General features: G+C 36.3%; 1 protein-coding gene and 1 pseudogene across 4 annotated transcripts in view; both read left to right on the top strand.

Moving 5' to 3' along the window:
• Positions 1 to 25,681, top strand: part of SENP6 (SUMO specific peptidase 6) — a 115,672-nt gene that overhangs the window by 13,454 nt on the left and 76,537 nt on the right. For 3 of the 4 annotated variants that reach the window (XM_019651539.1, XM_019651540.1, XM_019651538.1), the window contains exons 2-3: positions 16,291 to 16,384; positions 18,349 to 18,409. In XM_019651539.1, coding sequence (XP_019507084.1) covers positions 16,291 to 16,384; positions 18,349 to 18,409 — 155 coding nt within the window. Of the gene's footprint in view, positions 1 to 16,290; positions 16,385 to 18,348; positions 18,410 to 25,681 lie in introns of those variants that run through there. The other variant, XM_019651542.1, reaches the window with a different exon arrangement.
• Positions 22,872 to 23,954, top strand: LOC109387557 (40S ribosomal protein SA pseudogene; annotated as a pseudogene).

Below are 25,681 nucleotides of genomic sequence, written 5' to 3'. Positions count from 1 at the left end.
AAACAATAAAAAAACTTCATAGAAAAAGATCAGATTTGTGGTTACCAGAAGCAGGGGGTGGGTGACTTGGATGAAGGTGGTCAAAGGATACAAATTTCCCATTATATGGTAAATAAGTACAAATTTGCATTCCCACCAACAGTGTGTGAGGGTTCCTTTTTCTCCACAGCCTCTCCAACACTTGTTATTATTTGTCTTGTTGATGATAATCGTTCTAACTGGTATGAGGTGATATCTCATTGTGGCTTTTATTTGCATTTCTCTGATGATTAGTGATGTTGAGCACCTTTTCATATGTCTGTTGAATATCTGTACGTCCTCTTTGGAGAAATGTCGATTCAGGTCCTCTGCCCAATTTTTAATTGGATTGTTTTTTTTTTGTTGAGCTGTATGAGTTCCTTACATATTTTAGATATTAGCCCCTTATCAGAGGCATTGTTTGCAAAAATCTCCCAAATTGGTTGGTTTCCTCTTTATTTTATTGATGGTTTCTTTTGCTGTGAAGAAGCTTTTTAGTTGGATATAGTCCCATTCATTTATTTTAGCTTTTACTTCCCTTGCCTTTAAAGTCAAATTCATAAAATTGAACCCAGGGTCCATAAGTTTAGTACCCATACAGCCGCTATGGAAGGCAGTGTGGAGGTTCCTCAAAAAAATTAAGAATAGAGTTACCATAAGACCCAACAATCCCTGTCCTGGATATCTACCAAAAAACTCTGAAAACATTTATCTGTAAAGATATATGTGCTCCCAATTCATTGCAGTTTCCAAGACATGGAAACAACCAAAGTGTCCTTCAGTAGATGCTTGGATAAAGAAGATGTGGTATATATACATAATGGAATACTATTCTGCCATAAGAAAAGATGAAATAGTGCCATTTGCGACAAGATAGATGGACCTTGAGATTATTATACTAAGTGAAATAAGCCAGACAGAAAAAGTTGAGAACCATATAACTTCCCTGCTATGTGAGATATAAAACTGAAAACAACAAAGGAATAAGACAAACAAAAACTCATAGGCCCAGACAATACCGTTTCCCTGAAAATAAGACCTAGCTGGAAAAAAAGCCCTCGCATGATTTTAGGTGCCAAAATATGACACCTTGGCATACTGAATATTTTAAGCTGAAGGAGTTTGTGGAAAAGGCACCTTCTCCCTGAAACAGGTCATAAAACCCTCATGTGAGGGGTGCGTGCCCTCCATATTCTGGAGGAATCATGTTAGGGCTTCTTCTCTGGCTAGGTCTTATTTTCGGGGAAACACGGTAGTTTAGTGGTTACCAGAGGGTAAGGGGAGAGGGGAGTGGTAGAAGAGGGTAAATGGGATAAAATATATGGTGATGGAAGGAGAACTGACTGTGGGTGATGAACACACAATGTAATATACAGATGATGTATTACAGAATTGTACACCTGAAAACCTATGTAACTTTACTAATCATTGTCACCTCAATAAACTGTAATTAAAAAAAAAAGATAAGCACTGAGGCAATGTACAAAATGATCACTATAGTTAACACTCTTATATGGTATATTTGAAAGTTGTTAAGAGTAAATCCTAAGAGTTTTCATCACAAGGCAAAAAACATTTTGTTGTATGAGATGATGAGTGTTAATTTATTGTGGTAATCATTTCACAGTATATGTGAGTCAAATCATTGTGCTGTACACTTTGAATATAAACAGTGCTGTGTATCAATTATATCTCAGTAAAACCGAAAAAAAGACTACTATTTTTTCTGTCCATGCAAAAAGCTTAAGTATTTGTTTTTAAAAGACTTTTTTTTTTAAAGAGCAGTTTTAGGTTTACAGCAAAGTTTGGAGAATGGTACAGAGATTTCCCACATGCTTCTTACCCCCACACATGCACAGCCTCCACCAATATCAACATCCCCACCAGAGTGGCACATTTGTTACAATTGATAAACCTACATTGATACATCATAATCACCCAAAGTCCATAATTTACATTATGGTTCACTCTTAGAGTCTATGGGTTTGGACAAATGTATAATGGCATATATTCATCATTATTATAGTATTATACAGAGTAGTTTCACTGCTGTAAAAATCTGTGCTCATCTACCTCCATCTCACCCCTGGCAACTACTGTTTTTTTTACTGTCTTCATAGCTTTGCCTTTTCCAGTTTGACATACACAGTTCTCTCTCCATATCCACAGGTTCTGCACCACAGATTCAACTAACCACAAATTGAAAATAGTTTTTCGAAAAGTTACATTGTTGCTGATGTGTACTATGTAGTTAGGCCTACCATTGGTTGTGTGTGAACACGTACATATTTTTTTCTTGTCATTATTTCCTAAACAATACTGTATAACAACTATTCACATAGCATTTACATTGTGTTAGATATTATAAGTAATCTAGAAGTGATCTGAAGTATATGGGAGGATGTGCATAGGTCATCTTAAATAAGGAACTTGAGCATCTGCAGATTTTGGTATCCTAGTGGTATACTGGAATCTGTCCCCCACGGATACTGAGGGATGACTGTAGTTGAAATCATACAGTGTGTAGCCTTTTCATAATGGCTTCTTTCACTTATTATAGTAATATGCATTTAAGGTTCCTCCATGTCTTTTCATGGCTTGTTAACTCTTTTTTTTAAAAGATTTTTATTGGGGAGTTCGGGAAGGGGAATTGGGGAAGGGGAACAGACAAGTTGCTGTCCTTTTGTTCTTCAGTATAGTTGAGGACGTCGCTTCACTGGCCCATGTTGGTATTATTGTGCTCTTCCCGGGTGAGGCAGATTGGTCTTGGCAGCTCGCACTGGCTGCCAGCCAGTCACGGTAGCTCATGGCAGCCCACTGCAGCTTCACTGCAGCCTATGCCATCGCCGGCGACTCACAGCAGCCCAACTCCAGGTCGAGCTGTTGTTCACCATCTTAGCTGTAGAGGGCGCAGCGTCACTGGCCCTCGTGTGATCTGAACCGGTGACCTGCTGCTCAGAGCTGGAGTCCCAAGCCAACTCTTAACCAACATGCCACTTGGCCGGCCCATAACTCATTTCTTTTTAGTGCCAAATAATATTCCATTGTCTGGATATACTACAGTTTATTTATCCATTCACCTACTGAAGGACATCTTGGTGGCTCCCAAGTTTTGGCAGTTATGATAAAGCTGCTATAAACATGGCTGTGCAGGTTTTAGTGTGGACATAAGTTTTAAACTCCTTTGGGTAAATACCACCAGGAATGCAATTGCTGGATTAATTATCTGCTAACAGTATTTTCAGTTTTGTAAGAATCTGCAAATCTGCCTTCCAAAGTGGCTGTACTATAATATTTTGCCTTCCCATCAGCAATGAATGAGAGTCCCTGTTGTTCCACGTCTTCACCAGCATTTGGTGGTGTCAATGGTCCAGAGTTTGGCTTGTTTAACAGGTGGGTAGTGGTATATCATTGTTTTAATTTGTATTTCTTTGATGGCATGATGTAGAACATCTTTTCATATGCTTGTTTTCCATCTCTATATCTTTAGTGAGATGTCTGTTAAGTGTTTGGCCCATTTTTTATCAGGTTGATTGTTTTCTTATTGTTGAGTTTTAAGAGTTCTTTGTATACTTTGGATGAAGTCCTTTGTCAGATGTGTCTTTTGCAAATATTTTCTCCCAGTCTGTAGCTTTGTCTTCTAATTTTCTTAACATTGTCTTTCACAGAGCAAAAGTTTTTAATTTTAAAGTTCAGCTTATCAATTCTTTTCTTTCATGGATTGTGCCTTTATAGTATATCTAAAAAGTGATTACCATACCTAAGGTCATCTGGGTTTCCTCTTATGCTATTTTCTAAGATTTTTATAGTTTTCTCTTTATACTTAGGTCTGTGATCCACTTTAAATTAATTTTTGTGAGAGGTGTAAGATGTGTCTAGATTAATTTTTTGGCATGTGTATGTCCAGTTGTTCTAGCACCATTTTTTGAAAAAACTATCTTTTGCTCCATTGTATTCCCTTTTTCCTTTGTCCAGGATCAATGGACTATATTTATGTGGCTCTGTTCTGGGCTGTCTATTCTTCTCCATCAATGCATTTGTCTATTTTGCAATACCAAACTAACTTGATTATTGTAGTTTTATAGTAAGTCTTGAAGTTGGGTAGTATTCATTCTCCAAATTGGCTCTCCTTAAATATTGTGTTGGCTTTTCTGGGTCTTTTGCCTCTCCAAGTAAACTTTAGAATCAGCTTTGCAACATGCATGAAATAACTTGCTGAGATTTTGATTGTGATAGCATTGAGTCTATAAAGTTGGAGAAAACTGACATCTTGACAATATTGAGTCTTCCTATTCACAAACGTGGACTATCTCTCGTTTATTTAGTTCTTTGATTTCATGCATCAGAGTTTTACAGTTTTCCTCATATAGATCTTGTGCACATTTTGCTAGCTTTCTAGCTATGTATTTCATTTTGGAGGGTGCTAATGTAAGTGGTATTGTGTTTTAAACTCAAATTCTGCTTGTTCACTATTGGTATATAGGAAAGCAGTTGACATTTTTGTGTTAACCTTGTATCCTGCAGCCTTGCAATAATTGCTTATTAGTTCCAGGAATTTCTTTTTTAATTGATTCTTCTGGGTTTTCTACATAGTTGATCATGTCCTCTGCAAATAAAGGCAGTTTTATTTCTTTCTTCCCAACCTATAACCCTCTTATTTCCTTGACTTGTTTTATTGAATTAGCTAGAACTTCCCGGACAGTGTTAAAAAGGACTGATTGATGCCTTGTACCTAATGTTAGTGGAAAAGCTTTGATTTCTCACCATTGATGTCAGCTGTAGATTTTTGTAGCTATTTATTAAGGGAAATTCCCGTGCATTCTTAGTTTACTGTTTTTAATCTTGAATAGGATTTGGATTTTATTAAATGCTTTTTCTGCTGTTGAGATTTTTCTGTTTTAGTCTATTGATGTATTGATTACATTAATTGATGTTTGAATGTTGAGCCACCCTTGCAAAGCTGAGACAAATCCTAGTTGGTAATGGTGTGTAATCCTTCTGCATTGTTGGATTCACTTTGCAAATATTTTTTTTGAGGATTTTTGCATCTGTGTTCATGAGAGATATTGGTCAGTAGTTTTCTTATAATGCCTTCGATTTTAGGGTAACATTGGCCTCATAGAATGAGTTAGGAAGTATTCCCACTGCTTCTGTCTTCTGAAAGAGATTGTTGAGAATTGATACAATTTTTTTCTTTAAATGTTTGGTAGAATTCACCAGTGAACCCATCTGGGTCCTGTGCTTTCTGTTTTGGAAAATAATTAATTATTGATTCAATTTCTTTAAAAATATAGCCTTTTATTTAGATTGCTTCTTCTTTTGTGACTTTTGGCAGTTTTCAAGGAATTAATTCATTTCATGTAGGTTATTGAAGTTGCTCATAGTATTCCTTTATTATTCTTTTAATGTCCATGGGATCTGTAATGATGCCCTCTTTCATTTCTGATAGTAGTAATTTTTTCCCTCTTTTTTCCTTAGTTGGCCTGACCATAGGCTTACTGATTGTATTAGTCTTTTTATTGTTATTATTATTATTATTTTTTAAAGATTTTTATTGGGGGATGGGAACAGCGCTGGGGAATCGGGGAAGGGGAACAGACAAGTTGCTGTTGTTTTGTTCTTCAGTCTAGTTGTGGAGGACGTTGCTTCACTGGCCCAAGTTGGCACCATCATTGCGCTCTTCCCGGGTGAGGCAGATCAGTCGCCGGCTTCTGGACGGCCGCTCACTGCGGCTGCTGGCCGCTCACTGCGGCTGCTGGCTACACACAGTAGCCCATGGCAACCCACTGCAGCAGTGTCTGCAGCTTACACCGTAACCGGTGACTCATGGCAACCCAGCTCCAGGTTGAGCTGTTGTTCAGCATCTTAGCTGTGGAGGGCAGTGTCACTGGCCCTCATATGTGGAATTTGAACCGGGGCCCTTTGGCGTCCCAAGCCAGCTCTTAACTACCGCACCACTCGGTCGGCACTTATTAGTCTTTTTAAAGAATGAGCTTTTGATTTTGATTTTTCTCTGTTGATTTCCTGTTCAATTTCATTGATTTCTGCTCTAATGTTTGTTATTTCTTCTGCTTATTTTGGATTTGTTCTTTTTAGCTTCGTAAGATAGAAGCTTAGATGATTTATTTTAGGTCTTCTTTTCTAATATATACATTCAATGCTATAACTTTCCCTCTAAGCACTACTTTTACTAAATCTCACAAATTTGGTAAGTTGTGTTTTCATTTTCATTTAGTTCAAAATGTTTTAAAATTTATCTTGATTTCTTGGTTGACCTATTTGTTGTTTAGAAGTGTGGTGTTAAACTTCCATTTGTTTTTGGGATTTCCAGTTAATTTTTCTGTTATTCTAATTTAATTCTGTTGTGGTCTGAGAGGGGACATTGTATGATTTCTGTTTCTATAAATTTGTTAGTTTTATGGCCCCGAAATCTTATTCATTCTATCTTAGTGAATGTACCATGTGAGCTTGAAAAAAATGTGTATTATTTTGTTGTTTGATGAAGTACTTTATTGATGTCAGATACAAGCATACCTTGGAGATATTGTGGGTTCGATTCCAGACCACCACAATAACGTGGATATTGTAATAAGTGAGCCACACACATTTTTTTTGTTTTTCCTGTGCATATAAATGTTATGTTTATACTAAATTGTAGTCAAGTGTGCAATAGCATTATTTTTTTTTAATTTAATTTTTTAAAAAGATTTTATTGGGGATTTGGGGGGAGGGGAACAGACAGGTAGACAAATTACTGGGTTTTTTGTTGTTGTTGTTCTTCAGTCTAGTTGTGGAGGATGTCGCTTCACTGGCCCATGTTGGTATGATCATTGTGCTTTTCGCGGGTGAGGCAATCGGTCGCCGGTCATTGGCCAGCCGCTCCCAGTGGCTCCCAGCAGCTCACACTGGCTGCCAGCCACTCATGTAGCTCACAGCAGCCCACTGCAGCCCCGCTGCAGCCTACGCCGTTGCTGGCAACTCACAGCGACCCAGCTCCAGGTCGAGCTGTTGTTCACCATCTTAGCTGTAGAGGGCAGTGTCACTGGCCCACATGTGGGATCTGAACCTCAGCCCTGCTGCTCAGAGCTGGGGTCCCAAGCGAGCTCTTAACCAGCTGAGCCACTCGGCCAGCCCCAATAGCATTATGTTTAAAAAGCCTTAATTAAGAAATACTTTATTACTAAAAAATGCTGACCATCATCTGAGCCTTTAGTGAGTCATAATCTTTTTGCTGGTGGAGGTTCTTGCCTCGATGTTGATGACTGCTTACTGATGATGATGGTGGTTACTGAATGTTGGGGGTGGCTGTAGCAATTTCTTAAAATAAGACAATGAAATTTGCCACATTGATTGACTCTTTCACAAATGATTTCTCTGTAGCATGCAGTGTTGTTTAATAGCATTTTACCTACAGTAGAACTGCATTCCAAATTGAAGTGAATCCTCTCAAATCCTGCCACTGCTTTATCAACTAAGTTTTTGTAATATTCTAAATCTTTTATTGTCGTTTCAACAGTCTTCACAGCATCTTCACCAGGAGTAGATTCCATCTCAAGAAACTACTTTCTTTGTTCATCCATAAAAAGTAACTCTTCATCTGTTAAAATTTTATCCTGAGATTATAGCAATTCAATCACATCTTCAGGCTTCATTTCTAATTCTAGTTCTCTTACTATTTCTACCACATCTGCAGCTACTTTTTTCTCAGTTTGGCTGTTTGGCACAGGAGGCCTAGCTTTTGGCCATGCTTTCTCACTAAGCTTAGTCATTTCTAGATTTTGATTTAAAGTGACAGATGTGCAATTCTTCTTTCATTTGAACACTTAGAAGCCATTGGAGGGTTACTAATTGGCCTAATTTCAATATTGTTGTGTCTCAGGGAAAAGAGAAGTCCAAGGAGAGTGAGAGAGATGTGGGAACAGCTGGTTGGTGGAGCAGTCAGAACACATACAACATTTATCAAATAATTTTGCCATCTTCTATGGGCGTGACTTGAGCCCACCCCCAAATTACAATAGTAACGTCAAGATCATTAGTCACAGATCATAACAAATATAATAATAATGATGAAAAAGCTTGAAATATTGTGAGAATTACCAAAATGTGACACAGATATACAATGAGCAAGTGCTGTTGAAAAAATGGTGTCAAAAGACTTGTTGGATGCGGGATTATTACAAACCTTCATCTGTAAAAAACACAATATCTGCTAAGTGCAATGAAATGAAGTATGCCTATATCTCTAGTTGATTGATGGTGTTCTTGAATTCGTCTATGTCCTTACTGATTTTCTGCCTGCTGGATCAGTCCATTTCTGATACAGCAGTCTGCAACTATGGTAGTAGATTCAGCTATTTCTTCTTGCAGTCTATTAATTTTTGCCTTACATAGTTTGACACTGTTGGTACATACATACATGTTAAGGATTGTTATGTCTTGGAGAATTGACCCCTTTAACATTATGTAGTACCCTTCTTTATCCCTAATAACTTTCCTTGTTTTGACATCTGCTTTGTCTGAAATTAATATAGCTGCTCCTGCTTTCTTTTGATTATTGTTAGTATGGTATGTCTTTCTCCATCTGTTTACTTGTAATCTATATGTGTCTTTTCATTTAAAGTGGGTTTCTTGTAGACAGCACATAGGTGGGTCTTGCTGTTTGACTCAGTCTAACAATCTTTCACTTTTAATTGGTGCATTTAGACCATTTATATTCAAAGTGATTTTTTTTTTTAAGATTTTATTTGGGAATTGGGGGAGGTAACAGCATTGGGGAATTGGGGGAAGGGGAACAGACAAGTTGCTGTCCTTTTGTTCTTCAGTCTAGTTGTGGAGGACGTCGCTTCACTGGCCCATGTTGGTATTGTGATCATTGCGCTCTTCCCGGCTGAGGCAGATCGGTCACTGGCCATTGGACAGCAGCCCACTGCAGCCCCACTGCAGCCTATGCCATTGCGGGCAACTCATGGCAGCCCAGCTTCAGGTCAAGCTGTTGTTAACGTCTTAGCTGTAAAGGGCGCAGCGTCACTGACCCATGTGGGATTCGAACCAATAGCCCTGCTGTTGAGAGCTGGCGTTCCCAAGACAACTCAACCAACGAGCCACTCGGCCGGTCCCTCAAAGTGATTATTGACATACTTGGATTAATGTCTATCATATTTGTTACTATTTTCTATTTGCTGCCTTTGTTCTTTGTTCCTGTTTTTGTCTTACACTATTTTTCTGCCTTATGTTGTTTTAATTGAGCATTTTGTATGATTCCATTTTTTTCTTTCTTTGCATTTCAGTTATACTTCATTTAAAAAAAATTTCAGTGGTTCCCTTAGAGTTCGCTGTATACATTTACAGCTAATCCAAGTCTACTTTAAAGTAACACTGTACCACTTCACAGGTAGTCTTACACTAAACCTCCAACAGTTTGTCAATTTATAGTTTAGGTTTTCCTACCTTGGCACTGGATCTTATGGTAGTTTCCACTTTTGAGTCTTTAAAGTTTTTACTTTTTATTTTGAAATAATTTTACATGCAGGAAAATTGTAAGACTAGTACAAAGAATTCCCATATGCCCCTCACTTATTTCCACAAATACTAACATTTACCACAATTGCTTTACCATATTCTCTCTCTTTCAAACTATGTGTATTTAGATACATGTATACATAATTTCTTTTTCTGAACTATTTGAAAGTAAGTATTACATTGTCCTACCTTCCCCCTTTTAGGAACAGTACATTTCTTAAATTACTACAGTGCAGTTATCAAAATTAGAAAATTAAGGGCCGGCCAAGTGGCGCGTTGGTTAAGAGCTGGCTTGGGATGCCAGAGGGCCCCGGTTCGGATCTCACATATGAGGGCCAGTGACACTGCCTTCTACAGCTAAGATTCTGAACAACAGCTCAACCTGGAGCTGGGCTGCTGTGAGTCACCGGCAATGGCGTAGGCTGCAGCCCTTGCTGCAGTTGGTTGCCGTGTGTAGCCAGCAGCCACCGTGAGTGGCCATCCAGAAGCTGGCAACTGATCTGCCTCACCTGGGAATAGAGCAGTGATGGTGCCAACTTGGGCCAGTGAAGCAACGTCCTCCACAGCTAGACTGAAGAGCAACAACAAAAAAAAGGATAGCAACTTGTCTGTTCCCCTTCCCCCAATTCCCCAGCGCTATTCCCATCCCCCAATTCCCCAATATAAATCTTAAAAAAAAATTTTTTTTAATTAACATTGATGTTGTATTAACACGTTCCACGTGACAAGGGCTGGGGAGCTTGAGGGAGGGCGGTGAAGGGTTAAGAAATACAAGAGTCAAATGTAGAGTTTCTGTGGGCCAGGGGTCTCTAGTCTTGTGGACTGGGGGGGGGGGCGCAAAGCTTTTATTGTTAACTGTCACAAAGAAGTAAATTTGAATATCTAAACCCAGTTTGTTGATTCGATGTCCCTGGCAACTGCTTCACCGAAATTCCTTGTGCTCAAACACAAGTGCTTTTACACATACGTATGATCCCTATGGATGGACTCAGCATTCTGAGACCATCAGATAAGGAAGTTTTACTGAGATTATTCCCTTGGGTCTTAGCATTTCAAGACACTCCCTTATGACTTCAAAGGATCAGTGCCCAGGCAGCTGTAAGGTGACACTGTATTATCTAATCTACAGACTTTATATCACCTGAAAATGTTCTTTTATAGCAAAAGAAAAAAAAATCTGGTTCAGGGTACAGTCAGGGATCATTTATTGCATTTATTAGTCATGTCTCTTTTGTCTCTTTTAATCTGGAATAGTTTTTCAGTCTTTCTTTGTCTTTCTTTACCTTGACATGCTTGAAATACACTGGACAGTTATTTTGTAGTTTGGGTTTATTTGATGTTTCCTCATGATTAGATTCAGGTTATGCATTTTTATAAGAAATGCAATGGAGGTGATCTTTTGTCCTATTACTGGTGAAATTAACTTTGATCACTTAGTTAAGATGGTTGCTAGGCTACTCTGCTGAAAAGTACTATTTTTCCCTTTGTAATTAATTAGTACATATTTTGTAGGAAAATGCTTTGAGACAATGTAAATATACTGTTTCTTATCAAATTGCACTCAATAGCTTGAGCTTCTCTTCGTTTATTAGTTTTAACATCCATTGATGTTGCATGCTTGAGTCAGTTATTGCTATAATGGTTCCCAAATGTTGATTTTTCCAATTTTATCCTTATACATTTATTAGTTCACATTTTACTATATATGTGTTCTTTAAAAAAATTTTTTTTCTTTTTTCAGATATACCTCGGGCCTCCAATTTTTGAGCCTTTCTAGGGTTCTGTATGTGAATAAGTTTGCTTCTGGTTTGTTTTCCTTGCTTCTCACAGGCATTCCCCCCCCCCCTTGCCTTTACTGTACTAGCTAGGACCCTCCCTACAAAGTTGAAGAGAACTGTTTATAGCTTATTGCAGGGGGAAGTTATGATGTTTTCTGAAGGTTTTTGTAGTTAACTCTTTTTCAGGTTAAGGAAGTTCCCTTCTGTTCCTAGTTTGCTAAGAGTTTTTGTCTTGTGGGTATATTACTTTCAAATGTTAACCCTTGCTTTTGGAATTAACCCTACTTGATGGTAATATATTATCCTTTATATATCACTGGATTTCATTTGCTCATATTTTATTTTGTTTTATATCTGTCTTCATGAAAAAGAGTGCTTGATGATTTTACTTCCTTGAATGTCATCGTCACATTTGTGATCAGGTATTTTGATTTCATAAAATGAAATGCAAAGTGTTCCTTTTTTTGTTTTCTGGGAAAGTTTATGTAAATTTGTTGCTAGTTCTTCAGCATTTGAAAGAAATTGCCAGAGAAGCCTTCTGGGTCTGAATTTTTATGGGACAATTTGTAATAATGAATTCCATTTCTTTATTGATACAGCAATGTTGAAATGTTCTGTTTTCTTGTGCCAGTTTTGTAATATTTATGCCTTCATAGGCGTTTAGATTTCCTTTCTCTACGCAACTAAATTACTTCCTACTCATCCATCAAATTCTCATCTTTCATCGATTTAGTTATATCACACATGAGCTGTTATCTCCCTTTCTGTGTTCTTTTGTTCTTATCGGTTTTTAATTTTTCCCCTCCTTCCATTTATGTCATTTTAGTGGAGGGTATGGAGAAAAATGTGTATATTTAACTTGTGATACTTAACTGGGATCACTTAATGTTTATCTTTCCTTCCTCTCAATTTTGTAAGTGAGGTACAGTGGGCGTAATTTTCCACTCTCATTACGAATGCCAGCCACAGCAGGATTTTGAAATGTGGTGATAGCCTCAAAGACTTGAGGGTTTTAAATTTTTGTCCCTACTCTCAAGTTGCTCTAAATATTTTAAAAATTTGTTTGCTTTATAGGTTTTTTTCCACTGGCAGTTATTACTTTTTGTGAGATTATTGTTCTTTCACTTATTAATTTATAGGTTCTAATCTGTCTATTAGGAAACCATATGATTAGATTTGTTAGAATTCTGTGTACAGAACCCCAGTTCTTTTAGTACATAAAATAATCTCTCTTGATTTTTCACTGCCTACTGACCTTTTTGGTTAACTTGCCCCTTCTTGGTTTTTAGAGCTTTTCCCATGTCTGCTGTTTATTAAAATTCACCATCCTAAAATAATCCTTATGCCAAAGAGACATATTTTGAGGTGACAAATTCTTTTCTCCTACAGCTTCTAAGCTACATACGTGTACAGCAGTATTGAATACTGTAGGCAATTGTAATACAGTGGTATTTGTGTAATGCATTGCTCTATGACATTAAGATGGTTATGACATCACTAGAGGATTGGAATGGGATCACTGTCGTATATGTGGTCCATGTTTGAAACTTCGTTATGTGGTGCATAACTGTGTGCTATAAATCAAACATGACTTTTGATGTTAAAACCTTGAACACCTGACTGAGATTGTTAGTGATTATCGGGTTTCTCACTGTCAGTTGACTTCAAGTCCAGTGTATACTGAAGGAAGGGGAATTAAGTTTCGTCTGTTAGAGGAAAAGAGTTTGTACATACATCATTTGGGATTTTTCTTTAAGGAAGATGTTTATTTTCTCCCCATTTATTTATTTATTTATTTTAAATTTTACTGGGGAACAGCCATGGTCATTGGTTACACGTTGCTTTCATTCTACAATGGCATAGTTGACTCTTTTATGGAGGGTGCAGCTCACAGTGGCCCATAGGGGGATTGAACCAGCAACTTTGGTGTTATCAGCACCATGCTGTAGCCAACTGAGATAACTGGTCACCCCCATCTCCCCATTTATTATTTAATTATTTATATCAGTATGGACTCATGAGTATTTTAGTTTGGGAATTACCATCCAATACTATTATTTAACTTTGCTAAAATTGTTCTGCCTTTGTTTGACTATTGGGAGGCTTTCAGATTGGCTCTTTTAACCTTTTGACATGCTCCTATCTTTGTTTTGTTCTGTTTAGTTTTTAAGCACCTGCTTGTTTTCTGGCACAACAAAATATTCCACGCTTATCTTGTATTTTCCTGCTTCATCCCTAGAATCAGTCATTTCTCCGTGGAGCCCCGACTCCTTTAATTGGTGAATGGTATTTAGAAATCAAGAATTTGGTTGTAGGTATGCTTGTTGCTACTTGAGCATCTCTTCTCCTAGACCTTCTCAGAGGATAGATAGAGCCTGAGTTCTGTATACTACAATGGTACAAAGCATATCTACATTTGCTTCTGTATCCATCCATCTGTGTATGTGTAAAATATGAGCTCATACTGATATCTGTTACTCTGATGAACTCTGTTAATTCTGGCTTTTTTTTTTTTAAAGATTTTATTGGGGAATTGGAGGGGAACAGTGCTGAGGAACAGACAAGTTGCTGTTGTTTTTGTTCTTCAGTCTAGTTGTGAAGGATGTTGCTTCACTGGCCCAAGCTGACACCATCATTGTGCTCTTCCGGGGTGAGGTAGATCAGTCGCCGGCTTCTGGACAGCCACTCACGCTGGCTGCTGGCTACACATGGTAGTCCATGGCAACCCACTGCAGCAGGGGACTGAAGCCTACGCCGTCGCCGGTGACCCACAGCAGCCCAGCCCCAGGTTGAGCTGCCGTTCAGCATCTTAGCTGTAGAGGGCAGTGTCACTGGCCCTCATGTGGGATCCGAACCGGGGCCCTCTGACATCCCAAGCCAGTTCTTAACCAATGCGCCACTTGGCCAGTGCAATTCTGGCTTTTCTATCTTGCTAATTTGTAACCTCGTTCTCTGACAGGGAAAAACCTTGCTCCCATTATCTATTTACTTACTTGTCCAACCCCAGAATACAAGCTTTGCGCATAATGACTTATTTCCTCTGGTTTAATGATTTTTTTATTGTGAACTCATTCTTTGAAACTCTTTTTTTGAGGCTTGAATTGAAATTTTATATTTTTTAAGAGAAGATTTCTATTTGATTTACTTAGTCATTTAGAATGTTTTGCTTCTGCAAAGTTTTTTTTTATTGTGGTAATATATATGTATATATATATATATAAAACATAGAATTTACTATTTTAACCATTTTTCAGTGTGCAGTTGTGGATTGGCATATTAAGTATGTTCATAATGTTATGCAGTTATCGCCACTATCCATTTCCAGAGCTTTTTCATCATCCCAAACAAAAACTGTACCCATTAAAAAAATAATTGTCTATTCTCTTTGCCCTAGCTCCTGCTAATATTCTACTTTCTGTCTCTGACTTTGCCTATTCTAGGTACTTTATGTAAGTAAAATCATACAATATTTGGCCTTCTGTGTCTGGCATATTTCCCTCAGAATAATGTTGTAGCATGTATCAAAATTTCATTTCTTTGTGGATGAATAATATTCCTCTGTGTGTGTTTGTGTGTGTGTACACACACAGCACATTTTGTTTATCCATTCATCTGTTGATGGACATTTGGGTTGATTCCACCTTTTGGCTCTTGTGAATAATGCTGCTGTGAACCTTGGCATAGAAGTATTAGAGTCTATGCCCTCAGTTATTTGGCGTGTACACTTAGAAGTGGGATTGATGGATCACAGGGTAATTCTGTGTTTAACTTTTTGAGAAACTGCCGAGCTTTTCGCATAGTGGCTGCAATATTTTACATCCCCACCAGCAATGCATAAGACTTCCAGTTTCTCCACATCCTTGTCAACACTTATTATTTTCTGTTTTTTAAAATAATAATGGCCATCCTAATGGATGTGAAGTAGTAGCTCATTATAGATATTTTGTTTTGCACTTTTGTAATGTCTAGTGATACTGAGCATCTTTTCTTGTGGGTCTAAATGATGGGCTTTTCTGGGCCATGTAGGTGATGAAACTTCTGGTTCCAAAACTCAGTAATTGTGGGTTTATGGTTAGGAATTCCCTAATCATGGGGTGGGTATACTTTGTCTTCATTTTAATCCAATAACCCAGAACCAACGACAAGATGTCATAACTATTCCCACTGTTGATTTCTTTAGTGAGTTTCTTTTTTTCCCTAGTTTACCCAATCAGGGTGTTGTCCTTCAGGTGTTCTGGTCTTCAATCTGACCTCTCAGCTTTCTGGGTCCCCAAACTTAATCTTCTTAAAGCCCAGACTTTAAGTCATCAGGTTTTTGTCACATGGCTCCAAATGACAACTTCAGAATTTCATTTCTCTCTCCAGGTTCCCAATTTCCAGTTGTTTATGGCTTCAGGGAATTTCAGTCATGCACTTGTAAAATCTTTTACACTCATAATGAGCATGTTTGGTGTTCTGGTTTAGAGAGTTTTGTTGTTGTGGTTGACATCAAGGTCACCATATTGTCAACACAGAAATCCTTGTTTTGTTTCTTTTCTTTAAAAGGCAGAGATTATGGAGGTAAAGAAAAGGCTAGTAGTCTATATATGGTTTTCATAAATAAGGCAAGCAAACTAATAGGCACTAATTTCTAGAATCAGTCATTAAATATGGAGATACAATGTTGATTTTTATATATTTCATACATATTCATGTGCCCCCGTCCTCATTTTTATTATACCTAATTTGAACCTCTTTCATTAGCAAGCACACATGGACAACTGTAAATTAGCAAAACAATTTTTTTCTTTTTGCAAAAACAAATTTTAACGTGTTCCTTTTCTCTTTAGGGGAAATAAAATGTTTATAATATAGGTAGTGAAAAGGCAAACAAATTAAATCTAGATTAAACAAAGAGCTTGGGGAATGCTCAACTTTATTTTATATTGCATAGCTTGTTTTTTCGAATACTTATCTCAGTTTGTTTTTATTCCAGCTTTGACTAGATCAGAATCTAAGAGAGATGGAGGTTTTAAAAATAATTGGAGCTTTGATCATGGAGAAGAAAGTGAAGGAGATACAGATAAAGAGTAAGAATTTTTTCCCTCAGATATTTTATAAGAATGAAGCTTTATTAGGAAAACAATTTATATTCCATGGAAACATTTTTAAGAGTATGGTATTCTTAAAATATTGAACTCTTTTACATAGCATTAAGGAAAAAGCAATCCTTTATTGGTAATTTTGCTGTTATATTTCTCCATCTTTTGAAATGTATAAAATATGTACATTTAATACATGTAACTTATGATTAAAAATCATACTACAGATGATTTCCAACTAAAGAAATTGTTCTTTGAAAAAAAAAGTATATAGCATTCTATTCAGTTTGAAAAGCCACCATTTATCATGAGTAAGTGAACCCAGATTAAGTCCCTTGAACTTTGTGTGAAAGTTTATGTATGTCCTTTAATATCCTTATTCTCAGTTGCAAGCCCTCACCACCACATCCATCTTAGATCAGATTCCCACCAGAGAAAGCAGAAACACTGTAAATGATAAACATAGGTGTTGGCCCAGACAGAAGTTAAGCAAAGTGTTTATTAGACTTTGTTAATGTTTGGAATTGCTTTTGTGTAAAATTTTAAATAATAGTTTTAATAGAAGCTTTTGCATGTTGTGAGATTTGTATTACAAATTCAGCATGCCATTAGTTTCTTGGTTTATTGATCTGGTTTACCCCAGGCCTGAACAAAACAGCAAATTCAGAGAAACACAAATATGTGTTGCACTAAGTTCTACCAAAGCTATAAATACGTTTTAGAAATTTTACACAAGAAGTCATTCAGAGTATATTGGCTAAATATTGTAGGTGCTTCACTTCTGTCTGGGCAACAGCTCCGTTCATCATTACTACTTTATGTGCCTTTACCTATGAGATGTTGAACTGAAGTGAAATTTTATTTGAAGGAGAGCTTAGAACTGGTAAGTTTCTCACTTAAAATTGGTGTTTTATGGTCTACTTCCATTTCTTTTTTTTTTATTTTTACTTCTGATTATTTCCTAATTTAAAATATTTTTGTTTCGTTTAGTATTTATGTAGTTTTGAACAATTGGAATTAAATCCGAAATGGAGTAGGAAGTATAGCATTTTAAAAACATTTTTGTAAAATGTTTGCAAGGAGAGAATTTTTAGCATTAAAATACTGAGATGTATATAAATAGTAATGAAAAACATTTTACATTTTTATTATAATGAACTAGGATTTTACTAAAAATAGCTTAGTAGAGATGTCTTCACAAGGGTGTATTTTGAGTTTCTTTGTGAGAAGAATTGTCATGGGTACGTAAAAAATTTGTCTTTTCAGGTGCTACCTGCTCTGTGTATTTCATTTATGAATTGTACTCTTTGGTTCGTCCTTATAAGTGGATCCTCAAGTGGATCCTTTTTGAAAATGTTGAGATTAATATGAATTGTTTGTTAATGTGTCCATCTGGTCATTTAGAATCTCAGGCCATTGATTCTTAGCGAAGGGTTGATATTTCCTTCAAAGTGGTAGGAGGTATAACTATTTTACTGTGGTAATACCGTTGGAATTACTTTCCACTAGTTGTGGTTTTCATACCAGTTTATTTCTTCTCTGATTGTTTCACTGTCCTTTTCCCCTAATTTTAAATCCAAGAAAGAAAGTAAAAACGAGTGACCATATACGAAATCCATAGTTAAGAAAACAAATATTAATGTGTTCATTTATGGCAGGGATCAACAAACGATGGCCCACGTGCCCAATCTGGCCCACCACTGGATTTTGTTAGTAGTTTTATTGGAACACAGCCACTCATAAAATCTATGGCTGCTTTTATACTACAATGGCAAAGATGAGTAGTTGATATAGAGACCACATGGCCTGCAAAGCTTAAAATATTTACTCTGTGTCCCTTTGTTTGCTGATCCCTGAATTATTAGGTGTGCAAAGAGGATAAAACTTCTGAATCTGAAAACTAATGGGTTGTAATTGTCACTTAAGGTTTGTTCCTCTTATTTTCTATGTAGTGAGGCAAATCTACTCCGAGTAGATGAAGATGAGGATTCTGGAACCTCAAAAGGAAAAAAGGCAAGTGTTGCTTTTTTAATTTTTAAAAAATTTTAGGTTATATACTAAAATAATTCAAAAGATGTTTATATTTTTTAATTCTAAGTCCCTCTCACTTCCCCACCCCAAAGGCAAACGGTGATCCCAGTTTCTTGTTTTATCCCATCAGAGATATTTTATGTGTTAAAATGAAAACATATTGTCTCACTCCTTTACACTTATACAATTGCTAGTGGCCTGTACACTTTCTAATCTTACTTTAAAAATTTAATATATCTGGAGACTATCCATAAGAGTTCGTTAAAAGCACTCATCCTTTTAAATGAATGCATAGTATTCCATTTTATGTTATACCATTTGTTATCCAATATGACCATGTTTATTGTGTTATCAACCTTTTTTCCCCTTAAAATAATGTTGAATGAGTCAGCCTTCTATAGGGGTTATTTTGTACACATACAAGTATCGTATTTCCCCATGTATAAGGCGCACTATTTTTTGAAAAATTTGGGGTCTAAAAATTGGGTGTGTCATACAGTGGTTGTAGATTTCAAATGCCATAGATGGAACTGAGGACGAGGCAATATATGAAGACAGTGATTCATCATCAGACACAGATGAGGACAAGCTAATGGTTGGGAGTTTGACAGTGATGAGGAGTTGTATGAATTTTATTAAGTATAAAACTTGAGTGCAATAACTTTATGTAATACATTTTGTTTCAAATTTCAGGCCCCAAAATTAAGGTGTGTCTTATACATGGGGAAATACGGTATATCTGCAGGACGAATTCCTATCAGTAGAGCTGCTGTACTAGGACAAATACATTTCTAATTTTGTTATACCTGATTTACACTTTTATCAGCAATGTCTGAGTTTGCCTGTTTTCTCATACTTTTGTTAGTGTTATCAACCTTTTGATCAGTGTAAAATAGTATCTCAGTGTAGTCTTAATATGCATTTCTTTTATTATGAATGAGATTGAACATATTTCATATGTGTAGTTCATTTATTTCTTTTCTAATAATTGTCATTTAGTATCCTTTGCACATTTTTCTATTTGGTCTGTAGAATATTATTGATTAATAGGATTCTGTTTATATTGAGTCTAAGATACACAGTTTTTCACATTTTGACATCTGAAATCTATCTAGATGCATATTATTATAATGATGTCATGACATGGTTCAATTAAAATTTCTTTGCACATTAGTGCATATAACAATAATGCATCTTATAAGGGTTTTTTAGGTTTGACAGAATACTTTTGGAGAAACTGGTCAGTTGCTGTGATACTAGTTGCTACTAATATTTTAAACCAATCTTTTTTCGCTAGTCTTTTGTTTTTGCTTTGGTGGTTATTGCCTTGGAGAAAATATATTCTTATGTTGTGAAATGTGTCAGTCTCTTTTTTATGGCTTTTGGGTTTAGTGTCCGGGTTCCTAATGATGTTAACTTATTTACTTTGTCCTGTTAGATGCATTAAGTAGTTTCACAATACCAATCCAAACATAATTACTAATAAAATGATTTAAAAATTTTTTATTGTTTGTTTCTTTGTTGTTGGTGTTTGGTGGCACCCGTAATATATCCCTCTAGAAATGTATATTTAAATTACTATGTTGAAATTATTCCTGGTTGGTAATTCTACCAGTTGGATGAGAGCTAGGGTTTTTGTTTTATTTTTTTAAGATTTTATTGGGAAATTGGGGGAGGAGAACAGCATTGGGGAATCAGGGAAGGGGAACAGACAAGTTGCTGTCCTTTTGTTCTTCAGTCTAGTGTGGAGGACATCGCTTCACTGGCCCATGTTGGTATTGTGATCGTTGCGCTCTTCCCATCTGAGGCAGATTGGTCACCGTCCATTGGATGGTCGGTCGCTCACAGCAGCTCACAGCAGCTCTCACCAGCTGCCTGCCACTCACGGTAGCTCACAGAAGCCCACTGCAGCCCCACTGCAGCCTATGCCGTCACCAGCCACTCATAGCAGCCCAGCTCCAAGTAGAGCTGTTGTTTACCATCTTAGCTGTAGAGAGTGCAGCATCACTGGCCCATGTGGGAACTGAACCAGGGGCCCTGCTGCTCAGAGCTTGCACGCCCAAGCAAACTCTTAATCAACTGAACCACTCGGCCGGCCCTAGTGGTTTTTTTTAAGCCTTTTTTTTTTTAATTTTGAGAAATTCGTTTGTTTTTTTTTAATTGATTTGTTTTATAAGTTTGAAAAAATATTTACATGTTTCCAAAGTCAACTGTACAAAATTTTTATTCACAGATTCTAGCTTTTTTCTTGATTCCCTCTATTCCTTTCTCTTTTACCTATAGGCAGCCTGTTTTAAAATTATGTGGTTTAGCCTTCCATGTTATTTTTTGAAATTATAAGAATATATTACCCTTCTTGGAGAAGGTATTCGACTGTTCAGTACCTTGATTTTTTTTTTTTTTTTGCTCATCGTATTTTGCCGTGTATAATGCACTCCCAAGTATAATGCCCACCCGTGTTTTGGCTCAAACTTTCAGGGAAGAAAATATTTTGTTTTAATTTTTTAATTCAAATTTTTATGTGTTTACATTTAGGTACTTGTTTTTTGTATTATAAAGGAATTTTAACATTTATTTTTTTAACATATTATGGTACAAGAAATTTTATGTAGCATAAAATTACAAAACACAAGAACAGATACAAAGTTCAAGAAATTTTATGTACCAGTAACAAATTTATGATGTTTACGCATCACAGAAGGCCAAGAATGCTTCCTCCTTGCAAGTTCTTTGTAAGTTCAACAAAACTGATGATTGGATTCCAGGGTATTATTTTGCATATGTATATTGTTATTGATTTCTAGAGTTGCACTTTCAACTCATATAAGCATAAATGAAAGAGTTAAAAACATATATGTAGATAGGGAATTAGTACCATCCGTGTATAATGTGCATCCTTATTTTTCCCTCACAAATTTGAGCAAAAAAGTGCGCATTATACATGGCAAAATACAGTAACAGTATAATTTGTAGATCAACCTACAGTAATTTAGAGATCTTTATCTCTTTTAGTGCTACATAGCTCCAGGTAATGGATGTAGCATAGATAGTCAGTTGTTCTGTTGATAAACAGAGGGGTTTCTTACCCAGTCTTTTGCTTTTATAAGTAGTGCTTTAAAAAGCCTTGTGCTTACATCTTTTCATATCTGTATAGTATATTTGTGGGATAGATTTCTAGAATTGTAGTTGCTGTTTCAGAGGGTAAATTTACAGGTAATTTTGCTAGATATTGCCAAATGCCTCATTCATAGGAGTTAGTACTTGTCATTCCACTAGTAATATATGAGTGTTCCTATTTTCGGTAGCCTTGGGGAGTTTATGGTCAAACTTGAATTTTTGCCAACCTGACATAGCACACCCTCTTCACATATTTCCTGTACTTACAATTGAATGATTTTGGGGAACTTTAAAATTTACTCCCCCTGCATCTTTGTAGGGGTGTTTTTCTTCCATATCTCTATTTTGTCATAACTTAAGGAATTTATAGAATTTGAGTTTTTCTTAGTACTCTAAAGTTTGTCTTTATAAAATTACTCACACTGAGAAACTATAAGGTTTTTCACCTTGCAGTTTTTTCAAGTTTTTATTTTAACATCTCAATTCCTCAGAGTATTACTGTTTAGGTGTTCTTCAGGGGGACAAAAACAGTGAACTTTGTTTGGAAAAATAAAAGGTGTTTGCCATTACTAACTTCTATGACTCTGGTCTTCTATTTTTTTTTTGCTTGCAGATACCCCTAATTAAAAAAAAAAAAAAGAAAAGTATACACCCTGTTACATGTTGTAAAGGATGTGAAGGTTGCTATTTTAAAATAAAACTTACATGACACTCATATGTATCCAGTAGTCTCTAAAAATAATTCTGTTTTGGTATTCACCATTATCTATTTTAAAAATATATGTACCATCTCCCCTTTAACAGTTTGAAAATATTATATTGCGCGTTTTTCTTCCTGAGTTTCTATTTCTTTTCAGTTTTCTCACAGAAGTTTTACTGCATATGCATATTTTATATATATGTATTTTAACTTCATATGATGTATTTTTATGTGATTAAAAAATTGTAAGTTATCCTATCATACTTTAATAAAAAGAAACATTCACTGAACTTTAACATTAAATAAGGTTCTTGTCACTAAAAGGTTCTAAGTATTTTTTTACTGGATTGAGTTTTCTTTATACTTATCAATAAATATTTAACCCCAAACTATATTAAAGATATAATTATTAAATCTATTGTGTAGAATTATATTGGAGATGTATCTTAAAACAGATGGCACTGATGTTTTCTTTATTTTTTCAGTTTATATATCCATGAATAAATGTTATTTATTGCTAGAATAAAACTTTCAGTAGCAATTTTATTTTTATACTTTTTTTTATTAATAGGTATAAGTGCTGAGAAATCTTTGTCATATAATAGATTGATATGGGAAAAGTTTTGCTATAGCATTATCATTTAATTCTTTCCTTTTGAGTTAAATGTCCCAAATCACATTGTAATCTAACATTTAAAAGTTAAAAATACTTGGCATGCTACTCAGAGAGGGACCCATATGGCATTCTCAGTTCCCACGTAACTTAAAGGGAAACTTTCACAATGTCCGGAGCCCTTGATGTGTCCTGCAAATGAAGGAGGAGGATGCCCTCAAATTCCTTGCAGCAGGAATCCACTTAGATGGCACCAAGCTTGACTTCCAAATGGAACAGTACATCTACAAATGGAAAAGTAATGGCATCTACATCATAAATCTGAAGAGAACCTGGGAGAAGCTTCTGCTGGCAGCTCATGCCATTGTTGCCATTGAAAACCCAGCTGATGTCAGTGTCAAATTGTCCAGGAATACCAGCCAACAAGCTGTGCTGAGGTTTGCTGCTGCCACTGGAGCCCTTCTAATTGCTGGCTGCTTCACTCCTGTGACCTTCCCTAACCAGATCCAGGCAACGTTTTGGGAGCTGAGACTTCTGGTGGTTACCGATCCCAGGGCTGACTACCAGCCTCTCACAGAGGCGTCATATGTTAACTTGCCCACCATCGTTCTGTGTAACAGAACGTTCTTCTCTGAGCTATGTGGACACTGCCTTCACTTGCAACAACAAGGGAGCTCACTCAGTGGGTGTGATGTGGGGGATGCTGGCCTGGAAAGTTCTATGCATGCATGGCACCATCTCCCGCGAGCACCTGCGGGGAGTCATGCCTGACCTCTACTTCTACAGAGACGCTGAAGAGATTGAAAAGGAAGAGCAGGCTGCTGCTGAGAAGGCTGTGGCCAAGGAGGAATTTCAGGGTGAATTGTCTGCTCCAGCTGCCTCGTTTGCTGCTGCTCAGCCTGAGGTCACAGACGGGTCTGAAGGCGTGCAGGTGCCCTCTGTGCCTATTCAGCAGTTTCCTACTGAAGGTGGGAGTGCTGAGCTGCCACTGAGGACTGGTCTGCAGCCCCTACTGCTCAGGCCACTGAATGGGTAGGACCAACCACTGAATGGTCCTAAGCTGTTCTTCCACAAATTCAAACCAAATGGAAATAAGGTTGACGGAAAATAAACTGTTTCTAAAAGTTAAAAAAAAGAAATAAAAAAAAGTTAAAAATAATTTGTAATGTAGTCATTCATCACTGGCTTTCTGAATTTGGGCGGAATATACCAAAAAGGCTTTATCAAGACTTAACAAGTGGTGGGCCGGCAGAGTGGCTCTGTTGGTTAAGAGCTCGCTCAAGAGATTGAGCTCTGAGTAACAGCAGTTCGACGCCCGGTCCAAGCTGAGCTGTCACTGAGCTGCCAACAGGTGGCAGGATGGCTCATCTAAAAAACAAACAACAACAACAAAAAGGCTGAACAAGTGGCTAGTAATTATACTTGTTACTTTTAGATTCTTTTTTTAACCAATACTCAAATTCAAAAAATTGAAATCTTGTTAATTTCAGGATGCCTTTGCCAATACAATATTTGTTTGTAAAATATTTTTTGGTTTATATATTTTCTTTACAAGTTAGAACTGCATATTTAGTTCATTTAGTCTTTGGAAAATACATACATAGAACTTACTTAAGATGGCCAGTTCACATAGACCCACCAGTCAGTTAAATCAGATGTAATATTTATTTATAAAAGCCTGCTTTTATTTTTCATTTCAAATATACATGTTAATTTGTATCTTCATGACAGTCATTTCACTTCAGAATTCTAAGGCAGAAAACTATGGCCTTGGTTTGACTTGAATTTGTTACCTGGTTGTAATACGGCACAGCAGATTTCAGTCTCTTTTTAAAATTTATGCTTTCTTTGAGTTGTTCTCACTTGATTTTTTTTCTTGGAGCAATGCTTTTTTTTGTTTTTTTTTGAAAATAATTAGAGTAGAAGATACAAAGTTCATAAGTGCAAATTTTCATCACTTTTGTTTTTTCATTTTGCACCATAGCTGAATTAAGAAAACCCTACTGTGGTCCATAATACTCAGTTTTCTAACCCATGGTTGACTTTTAACAGAAATATATATAAAACAGGGAAAGATATGAAGCCCTACTACTATTTCATGTGCCAAAAGAGATTCTAGATACTAATATTTCAAATTGTTCCTTTCAGGAGGTTTTTAATACAGTAGGTGAGAATTATGTCTTTGTTTTGTTTTGTAAAGTAGAAAAAGGTCTATTGTGAAATGGGAGATGGGGAAGGAGATAGTGTATGAGTCCTGTTTTTATAGATAGGCTTTAAAGTAAATCATTTTTTTAAGAAAGTGTAGAAATGGAGATTGAGGATATATGAGTTGATTTTTTTAAACTGTCCATGCCTATTTATCCTTTTAGAAAACCCATGTGTATCCTAGGGGTTTATATATCCTGGATTTTTCATAGCTTATGGGTAATATGGATTACTGAATTAAACTAATATCACACTTGTTCTCCATTTGAAAATGAGCTTGGAATTAGGAAAAAGACTTTATTTTGGTTCAAAGTGTCTTAATAATCTTGCTCTTCTCTTTCACAGAATAACCTGTTTGCGTTTGGGCTTCTGCACTTTTATTGTGCCTCTTTTAGAGTGCATGTGTTTCATTAGTTCTGAAAAAATTCAAGCTATTTGTGAATATTGTCTTTGCATATTCTTTCTGGGACTCTTATTAGATATAAGACAATCATTTTTTAAAATATTTTTAAACATTTTATATGTATGTGTGTATATATGTGTGTGTGTATATATATACATATATATATATACATATATATATATATATATATATAGAGAGAGAGAGAGAGAGAGAGAG

Source organism: Hipposideros armiger, unplaced genomic scaffold (assembly GCF_001890085.2).
Source record: "Hipposideros armiger isolate ML-2016 unplaced genomic scaffold, ASM189008v1 scaffold_162, whole genome shotgun sequence".
NCBI lineage: Eukaryota > Metazoa > Chordata > Mammalia > Chiroptera > Hipposideridae > Hipposideros > Hipposideros armiger.
The sequence above is the reverse complement of the archived record's forward strand: the minus strand, read 5'-3'. Positions and strand labels throughout refer to the sequence as shown.